Genomic DNA, 15,000 nt, shown 5'->3' on the forward strand with positions numbered 1-15,000 from the left:
GTCATTACCTGTCTGGGGGCGACGACCAGCATGCTGTCGGTCACGTCCAGTCCTCTCAGCCCAATCTGAGATTCGACAGCGTACTGCACATGCACACAAACACGGCCGTGTTTTCAACGCCATGCTACATGTTCAAAACGATGCTAACGTGAGTCTAGGTTCACATACGTGATCCGAAGGAAAGGCTCTCTCTTCCAGGAGAATCTTATAGCGTTTTGGAGTTGGTTTGTAGAAGGAAAGCTGAGGGGATAGTAAAAAGAGGGATGTTTAGAAACCAGTGTGAAGAAAGCAATGCTTTAGTGACCGTTTTTACCATCAGAAGATGCAGATTGACTGTGAGTCCGTTCATCAGAGCCACTTCCTCGGGTTTAGCACCTGATTCGAACATAAACACACACAGCAGTCTGCTTAATTCAGGATCTCTGGGGTTAAAGTCCTCTCTTTACCCTGTTTACATTAACTGAGCCGCCCCTATTCTATCTACACACAGACACAGACACGCATCTTCCCCTTGAACCTCATTTATCAGCTATGTCCTCAAATGGATGAGTTAAGAAGCTCTTAATTACCGACGATCTTTGCCATCAGCTCCTCCAGGGTGTCCTCAGCCCAGGCCCAAGGTCGCGACCCCTTCAGATGACCATGGACGCCGCTGGAAACACGACAGGATTTTCCTTTTTATTTCATGCAGCACAAATAAACGCAGCTGTGCTTCTTCCTTCAAAGCACCATTTCATGTCATTCATTTTTAACAGTGTTTGTCACTGCAAAAAAATAATTCATTCATTAATAATCGTATTTGCAATAAATAAATAAATGTTTTCCAGTCACCTTAAAGTGAAAATCATATTTTCTCAAATAAAATAAAGATATTTAAAAAAATACAGTTGCCAAAATTCCACCATAAAAGCTGATATAAATAGAAAATTAAACTACATTCACCAAAATCATCCTAAAGTCTGAAATATAAATATAAAATCAAATACACAATTAATAATATAAATTCAAATGACATTATGATTTAGAAAAAAACTAATTGTATTGTGTTTAACAAAACGAATATGTAAAATAAGCTTTTAAGAAGCAAACTGCAGTCGTCCTAAAGCCTGAAAAATGTTCACAGTATTTTTATTTGATATTGACACGATCGAAATATTTTTCTAAAACCGACTCAGCATTCATCAGCTAATAAATCGAGACAGACGACTCACATTTTGGCCCATTTCTCCAGCTCCTCGTCGATGTATTTTCTGGTGTTTTTCGGCTGGAGACCCAGTGAATTCCCAGCGAAATAAACACAATCTTCAGAACCGTCCACGAGCGACAAATCCGCTAAAAACAGCCCAGAAATCAGGAGAATCTGAGCAAACACTCCATCACGCTGATATAATCGGAGTCGTACGTCTCTGTGATATATGTGTGCTCATAAAGCGTCACTCACACAGAGGCAGGTCTGATATTTTGGGGACGAGGAACTCCTGGCGCAGGAGCCGAAGCTCGTCGTGTCGGTCCAGATGTTCTGCCACGCTGAGAGACGTCGGACTGCAGCCGAGCTCCTGAGAGACCCTCGAGATCGTCTGCTGCACGCTCTCCATCCTCACCAGAGCTTCAGGAGCTTCAGGAGTCTCCGGCAGAGGCCCAGACGCTCTTCGGCTCTGCACTTTGACCCCTGAGCAAACACATCAGACCCGAGCTAATGATTTCTAGAGGTTTCACACACACACACACACACACACACTTCCTGGTGCATCGAGCTCTTCCTCTGAACGTGGACTCGCTTCTGCTTTCAGAGTGAATCTAAACACGTGTAGCAGGACCTCAGGCTGCTGGTTGTTGTTCTGTCTGATGCCTGTTCACAAATAAGCATCACAGAAGATGAAGGAATGAATGTTAGTTTTGGACGTACAGAACAGTCACGCTGACGTCTGCCACGAAAGCTTCAGTCAATTTAAGAGATATACTTTATATAGAGGATGAATACAGATAACAGATTTTAGTTAGTACTCACCTACAGTCCACCCATTAACTCTCTGTGGAAGCTCATGTAATAAAAGTAGAAGCAAAGGGTGCAAATGTTAAGTTTTATTTTCAGTTTCTCTTTGAATGCACTGTAAAAAACAAAAAAACAAAACAAAACCAAACAGGATTTTCCTCCTCTGTACTATAGAGTACTATACAGTACAAATATTAAACATTTTAGCAAAATAACTTCAAATATTAGGTCTTGTTCTCTTGCTTAGAGCATTCATTTAATTCGATTTTTTTAATAAGACTAATATGTTGTGATTTTGCCTCTTGTTTTTTCTTCAGTGTTTCATGTAGACTCTTCAGAATTTCGTGCATTCCAATACATTTCTGTCGCTCTGTAATTACTGCATGTTTTGCATCGGTTTCAAAGTGAAATGTCCAGAGTGTGGCGCTAAAACACATGCAATACATGACTGTGGCAAGGTTTTATTACATCGGTATAGGTATGTATTGCAGCGTTATTATTCATTTATGCCAGCTAGTTCTTAACTGGAAAGTGCTGCGATTCGTATGTATAATATGTTTTTCTGTTTAGCATAAATGTAGAGGCACGTATTTCCAATGAGCTTAGATTTGTTATATTGCATTGTATATATATATATATATATATATATATATATATATATATATATATATATATATATATATATATATATATATATATAGTTTAATTTTAATTTAACACACACTCTGAAATAATCCATTTAATTAATTATTAAATATTAAATCAGCAATTAATTCCCCAAATAATCCAAAATGACACAAATGTGTTGGTCGTGTCTTACATATAAAAGAGCCACATGAGAGTGATCCTCTCTAAACATACCTGTCCGTCAGCTGATGATGAGGATGATGATGATGATGATTCATGTTCGTTCTCTCAGACTGTCCAGAGACTTCTTCATATTCACAGCGAAGCTTGTTCTGTGTGAAAGATTTCATTATGTCCGGCAGAATGACCGATCCGCGTGACTGACCGTGAGAAAACACTCACTGGACGTCCTCTAAAATCAAACGCCCAGCTCACAGAAATCATCAAAACTACCGAAGATAAAAAAAACACTCAAACAACAATCAGGGAAAGTGTACTGTTCTTCATCATCTAATAAACGGCATATAAACGGATGTAAATCTGGTTTCATTTTATATTAAGTGGCATTAACTACTATGTAATTACATTTAAATCCATAATTTGGTACAATGCTCTTATCGCGTGCATGCTTGTTTTTACATTGCACTCATATTTAAAAAAAAACCTATTACATCATTGATTATTTAAACTCTTGACCTAACCTTAACTCACTCTTAAACCGACCCATACCACTAACCGTACCCACATCTTCTGTAGTACAGTATGACCACAACGAGTGCTTCTGAAGTATATAGTTAAGGCCAGATAACTCTCAAAAATTATTCATCTCTTTATATGAAAATTCTCTTTAACGTTGAGAGAACTGTCGAGAAGTTAAATCAATGATGGGAAATCAAAGATACCGATACCGATACGATCAATGAGTTTCATTGGCTCAGCCCCACCGCTCTGCTCTGCTCCCATTGGCTGGAGAGTCCGGCCCCGCCCCCTGGGTTTATAATGAGGGGCGACAGGTGAAGCACACACACAGCTGCAGCTCCACCAACCCAACAAGATGGTGAGTGACATCACTTCCTTTCACTGACTATTCCATTCAATTCTATTCTCTTCTGTCCGTGTCACAGTTCTCTGCATGTTCCTGATCTGCGTGACCTTGAGCTGTTTTCTGTGTTTAATCAACAACGTTAACTGATGAAATCACGGTTCTCTCTGGAAAACACACCACAGAGACTCAGTGAACGCAACATGACGTGTCAGATAAATTAAGAAAGTATGAATGATCGGAATTGGTACTTTATTAAAAAACATCACGAAATAATCCAGACTCAAAACAGAGATGCTTCATGATGCCTTTTTGTCTGAATAGTTCCATAAAGAACCTTTAACATCTAAAGAACCTTTCTGGTTCTTTGTGGCCAGAGAGGGTTCTTCATGCTATATAAGAGAAGCTTTGTCTGAATGGTTCTTCTATAGCTTCGCTGCGACGAACCTTTCAAGCACCTTTATTTCGAGTGTACGGCTTAGCAATTATTATTAATTAACTTGTAAATATTGAAATCCAAATGGAATTTGAATTTGAATTTGAACTAGAAGATATTTCATAGGATTTAGCAACACAGCAAACTTCTGTTTCAAAGAGTCACACACACGATCATCGTCACAGTGGCATTCATAATATATACATACATTATTATACCCATCTAAACTGTTAAATGACATCTTGAAATATAAGCGTGACGCAAATAAACCTGCTGTTTGATTTTCTTCAGCATGCAGCTCACACGGCGTCTATCTTCTGGGTCTATGTTTGCTCACTGGATCTTCCTGTTCACCTCTTTATGACTTTATTATCGGAGGTTTATCATTAACGCTGGGTTTGGTCGCTCAGATAACACATTCTGTCCAACAACTGTTCCTCTTATCGACAGAGCAGCGGGTTAAACAGTGATGCATCATCATTGAAGAATAAAAGACCATGTGAACCTCTCACTGCTGAGTCCGCCTCGCCTCCATTATACTGTGATTCCAACCTGAAAAAAGTGTGTGTGTTTTCCTCCGTCTCTCTCAGGTGTTCACTATAAAGGACATGAGCTTCAAGGCCGGGATGGAGATGAAGATCTCTGGAAAGGTTAAATCAGGCTGTGAAGAGTACGTGCACGCACTGATCAACCTTCAGAAACAAGGATCTCATTAACCCTTCAGTATTTTCACACTTTGTTATGTTCGGTCTGTTTTATATCCCGAATCACTCCGGATGATCCCTGTACAGACCAAAGAGTTTGGTGTTTAAAGTTACTATATGTATGTGTTGAACTATCACTGAGACACTATTACCATTTTTTTTGTTGTTGTTGTTTGAATATTTGATGCTTTCACATGATCTTAATTAACATAATAACATTAGCATAATTAATTATATGTACGGTTTTAGTAATGTTTTGGGTATTTCTAAATATAAATCTATATAATAGAGCATATATATATATATATAAATACATCATGGTTAGATGGTGTGACAGCAAAAATGTGGAGAAAAAAAAAAAATAAAACTTAACATACATTTAACATGAGAAAAATGTACCTTCAAATAGTTACAAATAGCATGAGAGAAGCTTAGAGTGTTTTTAGGGTTTTACACAGTATATATATCATGAAAATATATATGGCAACATTTTATTTTATGGTTACACCTATTAGTTTCTTACTAGCACGCATATTACTACAGTACTAGTTATATATTAGTGGTAATTAATTAAACACATATTAATGCCTACATGACCTACCCAATACCTAAACTTAACAACTTTCTTTCTCACTATTAATAAGCAGCAAAATGAGTGTTGTCAGTGATGGCTGCAGAGGCAGGAAAGCACTTAGAAACTGTTTCCGTCCTCAGGTTCTCCATCAACATCGGTCACGACGCCAACTCCATCGCTCTTCACTTCAACCCGCGCTTCAGCGGCAGCGTCATCGTGTGCAACTCCAACATGGGCAGCTGGGGAGACGAACATCGGGAGCCCTGCTTCCCTTTCCAACAGGGAGGAGATTTCAAGGTGAGCGCCCGCGACCTCTGACCTCTGACCTTTGACCTCATCCACCCTGCAATCAAATCAGAAATCAAACGAATATAGCAATCACACGTTCTCTTTATTTGACCTTTTTTGCATCACAAGATGATTTACTTTCATATTTATGGATGGCATTTAAAAAAAAGTCTAAAGCTGGCATCCAAACACATTTATGCTGCTTCTTTTATAGTCAAACCTCGGCCTTTATCTGTGCACTTTGACCAGTTCTCCAGTGATTCTGTATCTGGGTTAGTTGCCCAGCTTTAGTCTTCTGACAGATTAGAGTAACTCATGACACAATGAGTCATAAAGCGTCACCCTTTGCACATATTAACCGCTCGAGCAATAAACCGTCCTCCGCTCAGAGCACTGAGGAGGAAATACGCTTCAAACAGCTTCTCATGCACTCTGTCTCCAGATTCACGTTTAGAGATGTCTGCGTTAGATCACAAGTCTCATGACGTTTACTGTGAATGAAGATCCCACAATGCTGAACTTTTTCTTGCAATTCAGTTTAACCCCCGCCCACCGTGCAATAAAAATAAAAAAAGGAAGTTGCAACTTTTTATTACGCAAAAAGGTTTGTATTTCTTAACTCCCCTCAGATTTGAGGAATGTAAAAATCATTTTTTCTTGAAATTGAGAAATAAAAACTTTTTAAATAAAATTGACAATCTTGGAATAAAACCAAACATAAATAAGTTTACTTTGTCTTTTTATCTGACAATTTTGTTTTCTCTAAATTGCAACTATATATCTAGTAATTAAGATTTTAAGAAGTGATATTAAAATGTCTTTTGAGAGAGAGAGAGAAATTGGCTAAAAACACACATTTAAATCTCTATCACTCTCTGTTCTAATTCTAACCTGTGGACAGACGAACAGTTTGATTTGAAATGCTAGATGAAAAGACGACTGACGTCACACAGACTGGATCTGATACGCTGAGTGTGTCTCTCGTTCAACAGCTGACCATCAGCTTCAACAACGACACCTTCTACATCAAGCTCCCAGAAGGCACCATGATGAGCTTCCCGAACCGCTCCGGTGACGACGTCTTCAAACACGTGCACGTGACGGGAGACGTGAAGATCTCCAGCATTAAGGTCAACTGAGCAGGACGGCCATGTTCTCCTGTGGTTCCTCACTCCACTGAATGTACCAAAGAGTGTCAAATAAATCCACTGACAGAATGAGATCGGACTCTGTGTTCTTGGGTTCAAGAAAGTTCTCTTTCAGTCATGATCAAGCGGCAGCCTTAAAAACGTACTGGTATACGGTCAGAAATGAAGCGTAGTGTTTGGAAAACCAAAAAATAACAAATTCAAAGAAAAAAAGGAAGAAAAACTAAGAGAGTAACTGATGCAACCAAGGTGCGTGCAATACCAAAATATGACATTTCTATAACACCATAAAACCAATGCATTCGAAAAAGGCAAAAGCAGGCTTTATCTCCATCAACAGCAAATTACTTTTAGTATGCAAAGTGTGATAAAATCACCTCCCAAGTTTGTGTGCCCATGTAATCTTAGCATTAGTAAACAGATGTTTAAGAGGCTGTATATATACTCTGAAATTAATTGGAAGATTAAATTGGCGTACTCCTCCCAAATTATGCTAATAACTTCACTAATTGCATTATTACTGCTCTGGTTTATTCTATGTGACTATATATATACATGAATTAAAGAACTGATGACAAAAGTCCTGTGAAAGCAATCTGAAGTATATACACTGTCAGTCTGAGTGCAGTGTGTGATTTCACATCTGTTAGAGAACTCATTCAGAGAATCATTTAGCAATGCATTTTTTTCCTGCTTCGCTATACATATGAGTTCAGTTCTGAGTTACAGGATCTTCATGATCATTTACAGAGCGACTCGAAAAGGCAGAGGAATGTGACGGTCAGAAAACAGATTCCACACACACACACACACACACACACACACACACACACACACACACACACACCACACACACACACACACACACACACACACACACACACACACACACACACACACACACACACACACACACACACACACACACACACACACACACACACACACACACACACACACACACACACACACACACACACACACACACACACTCACACACACACACACACACACACTCACACACACACACACTCACACACCTCCATAAGAGCTGAACAGCAAGTTGTCTGAATCAGGTAAATGAACTTTATTTAGCTTGAACTTAAAAACAATAAACTCACTCATAAACCGTCTGCATGAATAAACTTTATAAGGCCATAGGTACAAAGAAATAAAAACAAGCACCGTAAAGACTGTCCATCAGTGTAATCTTGAGACTGTAGAGAGCAGCGATTGTCCGGTCCGAAACTGGTCAGATGAGTCACAAAGATAGTTTAAATGATGATAAATGCAGATCATAAAATTCTAACCATTAACCAGTGAACTCACATAGTAATGTAACAACAGCGAGCAAGATATGAATAGATAACTAATATATCACCTTTTAAAAAGGGAAGAGGAAACACTTCCCATACATTTTGCTGTTGATGTCAAAGGTTTGTGTTCAAACAGTACTTCTGTTGCTTGATTACATGGTGAATTGTATCATATGAATATTAATATAGAAAATGATCATATATTCCATTTGTAGGGTAATCTTCCTGAAGAGTCAAATACTGATTCTGAGGCATCTTCACCACACTGATCTGTTTGAGCAGTCTATCAGGTTTCCCTTTGCATTTTTGACGTTTAATATGTTTGAATCATGTCCATATTTAAATTTAAAGCAAAAAAATGCATATATTTAAAAATGTAATGTCTTAGCAGTCTTAGTGGCTATGTTTATGCAACTGGACCCAGAATCTGTAACTCTCTCCTGAACTCATCCTATATGATCCTGGAAGGGGTTGACCCGGCGGTTGACCCCTGGTCCCCTCGACTCGCCCCTGATGATTGACCTCTCTGGGCCAGGTAGTCACGGTAGTTGCGGGTCAGCAGCGTATAGAGCAGCGGATTGATGCAGCTGTTTCCGTACGTCAGGCAGGTGACGAAGAAGTTAACGTAGGTGTGAGCAGGGGCCGACATTGAGCGGAGCGACTCGGACGAGAAGAGCTTGGCCAACTGCCAACCCCAGAACGGCAGAAAACAGGCCCAGTATGCCACCACGATGCAGAAGATCATCCCCACCACCTTGTGCTTCAGTCGGCGCCTGCGAGTGGACGACGAGGATCCGTGAGTCAGATTAGCCTGGCGGCCCAGTAACGCCGGGCGAGACCTGCGTAAAGCCCCACCATCAGAAGGCCGGGCAGGAGCATGCTGGTGAAGAAGAGCGCGGTCAGATACGCTTTGAAAGCCTCGGGCGTCCACGTCGGGAAGCAGATGCGTTTGACGAGGCCCACCGTACTGGGACGTCCCTCTCGAAGACGGATCATCACCATCATAGGGAGCGTCAATACGAACGCCGCCGCCCAGATCCCCAACGCCATCAGCCAGTGATTACGAGCGGTCGAGCGGCGGGCTCGGAAAGGAGCGGCCACGGCCCGGTAGCGCTCCAGACTCATGGCCACCAGCACAAAGACGCTGGCGTGCATGGTGAGCAGATCCAGACTCAGCAGCAACCTGCAGCCCATTTCCCAAAGAACCAGTCGTGGGCGAAGTAGGTGCAGACCACAAATGGGATGGTGCCCAGATAGAGCAGATCCGCCGCCGCCAGGTTCAGGATGAAGACGTACATGGAGCCGGCGCGCCGCAATGTGGCCGATCGCATGATGGCGAGGGTGTACAGGTTTCCCGTCATGCCCAAAACACACATGGTGACGAGGGTGGTGCCCAGGAGCGGAGTGACCCAAACTACACCAGCGCTTCCGGTTGAGGTGCTGCCGTTGGACGAGGTACTCATCATAAAAAGATCTGGGAGGAATATATCAGTCGAATTGTTTTTATTAAAACAGAGCTGTATTGGTATTAATGGTCCCAAGAAGAACCTCTAACATCCGTTGGATCTTTCCATTGCACAAAAGGTCCTTTATAGTGGAAAAGGTTATTAAATATTCTCCACGATAAAGTCAAAAGTGGTTCTTTTAAGAATTGATCACAGAAATCTTCCCAAAATCACGCTTTTGTGGCATCGCTGCTGTTGGGTAAGTTACTCATCACAAGAAGATCTGGGAGAAATATATCAGTTGAAATGGTTCCTATAAAACAGAGCTGTATTGGTATCGATGGTTCCAAGAACCTCTAACATCCATGAGATCTTTCCATTGCACAAAAGGTCCTTTATAGTAGAAAAAGATTATTAAATGTTCTCCACAATGAAGTCAAAAATGGTTCTTTTAAGAACTGATCTTGAACTGACATTTTCTTAAAATCACTTGTTTGTTGGGTGAATTACCCATTATAAAAATATTCAGGAGAAAAACCTCAGTTCAAATGTTTCTTAATAGAATTGAGCTCTAGTTATTGCTATTGATGATTCCAAGAGGAACCTTTAAAATCCATGGAATTCCATTGCACCAGTGGTTCTTTATAGTGGAAAAAGGTTATTAAATGTTCTTCATGTGAATTAAAAAGTGGTACTTTTAAGAAATTACTCAAAGTATTCAAAAATAATCCGTTTGTGGCATCACTGTTGTTAGGCAAGGATCTGAAAGAAATCAAGTGAAGAGTTTCCTGTCTTCTTCCACTTCTTTATTGACATCGATGGTTCCATTAATAAACTTTGACATCCATGGAACTCCTCCAAGTGTACTTTATAGTTGAAAAGGATTCTTCAGATAATTCAAATCTTCTTCAAATTAAAAAGAACTGATTAATGAAAAGTTCCCAAAATGGTCCTTTTGTGAAATTGCTGTGAAGACCACCTTTTAAAGGGTGTAGTTATTAGAATGCTCGTACGGAAAACAGACAGAGAAGCTTCTTCAAACATCACAGCACCAAATGAACAAGGAGCAACAGACTGACAAGTCCTTCTGTAACAAGTCCTAAACATATCCAACATGATCCAACTCAGGATTAGGGTAAATAATAAAAAAAAAGTTTATGACCATATAGATGTTGCTCTGATGTTCTTGGCTATATCCATGCAGCTCCCAGCCTTCAGCTCTTCTGTATGAGTCTTCGTTTCTGTTGTGTCTGCAGGTTTCTCTCGTGTCCGTCTCTTCTCTCTCTTTCTCTCAGGTGGGTGCGATGTTTAGTGTTTGAGCGTCTCTGAACACCCTGGTGCCGTTTCACACCCCCCGATCATGAGCAGCACTCAATAATCTTCCATTCACACTCGCGTTCAAACACACAGCACACACACGTGCACTAATATCTTCCTCCAGCTCACATGAACAATCAAAATCAGACTTCAAACACATGGTTAGATCAGTACTTTATTAAAAAGCTGCACTAAACCCTGAGGGATCATAATACTACAAGAAAAGATAATCCTGTCAAGATTTAGTCACCCTCATGTTGCTCTAAAATCTAATTTGATTGAACAGTCATGTGACACACTAGAGCCAATGAGATTTAAAAGCTGCAGTATAGATTTGTAATGGCATATTTCTTGCAAAAGTATTCACACCCTCTTCTTTGCTCATGAAAACTGCATGTTATTCTTATCATGTTATTGCAAAATGCACATATCTCCATTCTGTTCAAAAGTTTTCACCCCTCAGGCTTAATGTAACTTGAAAATCACAGTCTGGTTTTTGCTGTGTCTTATGGGATATGGAAGGTAGATTTATGGAGGAAAAATTGATAAATGGAAATGAAGGGGTGTGAATATTTTTGCAAGACACATTATGGATAGTTTTATGACACTTGTAAAGCTTTTTGGTCTTTTTGAGGCTAAATGTGTCACTATAACCTGTTATTGTATGAAAAAGAGCAGCGTCAACATTCTGCTAAACATCTTTTGTAGAAGAAAACACAGTCACACAAGTTTGGAACAACATTAGAGTGAATAAATGGTGACAGAATTGTTATACTTTTATACTTATGACTTAAATGTCCCTTTGATTTGTAAATAAAAATAAGTTTAGAACTAGAGAGTTGACTTTCACTTAAAATGTGTTGAAAAGTCCATTTGAAGGGTCAGTGGTTAAATAACTCAATATCACCACTAGATGGAGCCTTTGATCCTTAAAAAATACCAGATTCAAAAACAAAGGTTTAAAAAAAGTATTAGATTTAGTAGGAAACAGTTTGTGGAAAACACAGACATGCAAATATAATGATATGGGAACAAAATACTCTGAGTTTCAAGATCTAACAAGACAGAATCATAGTACAGTATACAAACAAATGCTTAGTGTAAAACAAGGTAAAAACACAAACATCTGGGGCACGTGCTATGAGATCCGTGGCGGGTCAGCTGCAGAGGTCACAGGTGAAAGGTCATAGGTCACACTTAGGGTTCCAGGTCCATCAGTGTTTGTGTTTGAAGTAAGCCTCCACTGAAAAACACAGCAGCACTCAAGTTGTGACATTGACACTCTGTGCGTGTGTGTGTGTGTGTGTGTGTGTGTGTGCTTTTTTGTGACATATGAGGACACAAATGTGTATAATGACATGGGTATGATATAGGTATTGCAAGGAGAAGCACCTCATGTCCCCACTTTTTAAAACGGCTATGAATCGTACAGAGTGTACAAAGGGTAGTAGTTTAATGGAAGGGGTAGGTTTAGGTGTAGAACAATAACACAGACAGCATGTACAGTATAAAAACATTACACCTGTGTGTGTTACCTGTGTACTCCTGTGGGCTCATGGGAGTGCTGATGATTGCATTGAAGTGGCTCATCCAGTCCTTTTGCTCCGTATCCGTCTCACAGGTGAACAGGAAGCTGCGGTCAGGCGTTTCTATGGTGATGGCGTACTGCCACGCCCCGTTGTAGTGTGTTCCGGCCGGGAGTCCGATCGTGACGCGGTATCCGTGATCCCGGTGTCCCAGGAACACCTCGCCTTTAGCAAACGCATCCTGCCAGACGCAGACGATAACTCGCTTTATTACAGATTTCCATAAGACATGTTCTCCTTCCTGATTGACTGTATTTGAACTGTTGCATCACTGCAGACGCTATCATAACTTTGTATCTGTTCTACTGTAAGTGTGTTTACTGTAAACAGGTGTGTGCTGTTTTATGTATAATCTTCTCACTTCTCATTTCTATGTAAGAGTAATTGACTCAAAATGTATCCAGGTGATTTTTTTTCCAATCATCAGCCAGATTTCAGGTTTAAATGCATTTAAATGTAAAAGGAAAAGAGTGTAGTTTAATTTATTTTAATTTATTTTTCACTGTAATGATCTTTTGCCTTCACTCATTGATGTAACATTGTCTTAAGTACAAAAATGGCAAGTAAAATCTCTTAATATTGTCATAAAAAACCAGTTTGTTCATATTTCCTTGTTTACTCATTCTGGTTTTTACTAACCAAAAACAAAGCAAAAAACAACTGGTTGAATTAAACAGCGGAGCGGTTTCTATATACTTGTCACGCTGTGGTTCAGGAAGGAGCGCTTGACAAGAATATGACTTTCAATAGTTTTAATCTTCCACAAAAGAGCAAATAAACATACAGGCAGACAGACAGACTATAACCACACGGATTAATAGACGTTTAAAAAGATGCTACTAAAGATGAGAAGAGACGATCAGAACTGAAACAAACTGGAGCTTATAAACACACAGGAAATGACTAAATTAACAAGACACACCTGAAGACAATAAGACAATTAACAAAAGACAGAAAGTAGGTCACACCGAGCACATGAGACAAGAAAAACAAAGAGTCCAAATATGTGACATAACTACACCGATTTAAAACATTATTTGCGATATATAAGCGTCTTACCAGAGGATCTTTAAAGTACATGAGCCTCCGGTGATCCAGCGTGAACCAGCGCTTCTTAAAGCCCTCTGTCTGCTGCAGAAACACATCAGAACACAAAAACAGCAGCTCAGAGTCAACAGACACAGACATCCTAACCATCCTAGCTTCATGACAATATTTACTGCATTTATTTGATGTATTAAGCAGGAAAAACGCTGGTCATTCTCACAATGTATGAAATAACAATCAAATCTTGATGAATAAAATCAAAGCCAGTCCTACAGTATTCTGTTATTCTGTTTATTTTTTGGTTTTTTATGAATTTCACATTTATTTCTGTTTTAAAAATTGTTCTGACAGTTAAATTCAGTTCCTGTCATTTTTTTTAACACTTATGAATAAACTCTAATGCAAGACATTTTGAAGGTTTGACTATACATCCTTGTTACATATTACATGTACTTACTATTCAAATAACAATAACTACATGCAAGTAACCTTAACCTAACCATATATAAGTACATTTAGTAAATTAATATTACTCAGCACTTAAAGGTATAGTGACACTGTAGCTCACCCGAGGGCCGGTTTTCTCCATGTATCCCTCTTTAAGAAAGCTGCGTGTCAGTTTGGGCTTCAGCTAAGAAGAAAGAGAAGCTGTGAGTGACGTCATAAACTCAGGTGAGGAACCGAAACGAGCGAGGTGTTTCAGGACTCACCTCGGCGTCCGTGGCTCCGGGAAACGCCACCTTCAGATAGTGGAGCTGCGCCGCCCGGATGGAGTTAAACCACTCCACCACCTCCTGATGGACACAGAGAAACAGAGAGACAGAGACAGAAAGAGAGACAAAGACACAGGACGACAGAGAGACAGAGAGACAGCCACATAAGGACACAGAGAGAGAGAGAGACATGAAGATACAGAGACAGAGACAGAGAGAGAGACACGGAGAGACAGAGACGCAGAGACTCATGTCAGAGCTGCACAAACCCTACCAGTCAGGAGATTTCAACAGTAAGATCTTAAATGTGTTTTAAAGAAGTCTCTTCTGTTCACCAAACCTGCGTCTACAACTTCTGTATATCTAGAATATATTCACAATATTACAGCTTTTGTGTGTGTGTGTGTGTGTGTGTGTGTGTGTGTATGTGCGTGAGTGTGTGTGTGTGTGTGTGTGTGTGTGTGTGTGTGTGTGTGTGTGTGTGTGTGTGTGTGTGTGTGTGAGTGTGTGTGTGTGAGTGTGTGTGTGAGTGTGTGTGTGTGTGTGTGTGTGTGTGTGTGTGTGTGTGTGTGTGTGTGTGTGTGTGTGTGTGTGTGTGTGTGTGAGTGTGTGTGTGAGTGTGTGTGTGTGTGTGTGTGTGTGTGTGTGTGTGTGTGTGTGTGTGTGTGTGTGTGTGTGTGTGTGTGTGTGTGTGTGTGTGTGTGTGTGTGTGAGCGTGTGTGTGAGTGTGTGTGTGTGTGTGTGTGTGTGTGTGTGTGTGTGTG

At 40.1% G+C, this 15,000-nt stretch overlaps 4 protein-coding genes across 4 annotated transcripts in view; 1 reads left to right on the forward strand and 3 right to left on the reverse strand.

The window, feature by feature from the left end:
* kynu (kynureninase) overlaps positions 1 to 1,789 on the reverse strand; it is a 5,157-nt gene extending 3,368 nt beyond the window's left edge. Inside the window, exons 1-6 of the mRNA XM_043230912.1 lie at positions 1,442 to 1,789; positions 1,212 to 1,332; positions 570 to 652; positions 314 to 375; positions 169 to 240; positions 9 to 83 (exon numbers count right to left, since the gene is read on the reverse strand). Of these exons, the coding sequence (XP_043086847.1) occupies positions 9 to 83; positions 169 to 240; positions 314 to 375; positions 570 to 652; positions 1,212 to 1,332; positions 1,442 to 1,595 (567 nt within the window). The 5' untranslated portion in view covers positions 1,596 to 1,789. The remainder of the gene's footprint in view (positions 1 to 8; positions 84 to 168; positions 241 to 313; positions 376 to 569; positions 653 to 1,211; positions 1,333 to 1,441) is intronic.
* Positions 1,790 to 3,633: 1,844 nt separating this feature from the next.
* On the forward strand, positions 3,634 to 6,884 carry lgals2b (lectin, galactoside-binding, soluble, 2b). Its single transcript, XM_043230913.1, has 4 exons — positions 3,634 to 3,677; positions 4,689 to 4,768; positions 5,517 to 5,673; positions 6,657 to 6,884. The coding sequence occupies exons 1-4, from the start codon at positions 3,675 to 3,677 to the stop codon at positions 6,801 to 6,803; spliced, it is 387 nt and encodes a 128-aa protein (XP_043086848.1). The 5' UTR covers positions 3,634 to 3,674; the 3' UTR covers positions 6,804 to 6,884.
* Positions 6,885 to 7,948: 1,064 nt separating this feature from the next.
* uts2r4 (urotensin-2 receptor 4) lies at positions 7,949 to 10,930 on the reverse strand. The gene is given in 3 exon segments (XM_043230901.1): positions 7,949 to 8,944; positions 8,947 to 9,321; positions 9,324 to 10,930. Coding segments are annotated over 3 exon segments (1,011 nt in total). The 5' UTR covers positions 9,595 to 10,930; the 3' UTR covers positions 7,949 to 8,579.
* Positions 10,931 to 11,047: 117 nt separating this feature from the next.
* zgc:92360 (uncharacterized protein LOC436988 homolog) overlaps positions 11,048 to 15,000 on the reverse strand; it is a 10,017-nt gene continuing 6,064 nt past the window's right edge. Inside the window, exons 7-11 of the mRNA XM_043230900.1 lie at positions 14,234 to 14,317; positions 14,092 to 14,154; positions 13,536 to 13,607; positions 12,426 to 12,657; positions 11,048 to 12,133 (exon numbers count right to left, since the gene is read on the reverse strand). Of these exons, the coding sequence (XP_043086835.1) occupies positions 12,105 to 12,133; positions 12,426 to 12,657; positions 13,536 to 13,607; positions 14,092 to 14,154; positions 14,234 to 14,317 (480 nt within the window). The 3' untranslated portion in view covers positions 11,048 to 12,104. The remainder of the gene's footprint in view (positions 12,134 to 12,425; positions 12,658 to 13,535; positions 13,608 to 14,091; positions 14,155 to 14,233; positions 14,318 to 15,000) is intronic.

This window comes from Puntigrus tetrazona, unplaced genomic scaffold (assembly GCF_018831695.1).
Source record: "Puntigrus tetrazona isolate hp1 unplaced genomic scaffold, ASM1883169v1 S000000234, whole genome shotgun sequence".
NCBI lineage: Eukaryota > Metazoa > Chordata > Actinopteri > Cypriniformes > Cyprinidae > Puntigrus > Puntigrus tetrazona.

Excerpts from the sequence above, each read along its gene's own strand:
- lgals2b (XM_043230913.1), top strand. Across the intron at positions 4,769-5,516 it reads GTTAAATCAGGCTGTGAAGA|GTTCTCCATCAACATCGGTC; the intron begins GTACGTGCACGC and ends TTCCGTCCTCAG. Across the intron at positions 5,674-6,656 it reads AACAGGGAGGAGATTTCAAG|CTGACCATCAGCTTCAACAA; the intron begins GTGAGCGCCCGC and ends CTCGTTCAACAG.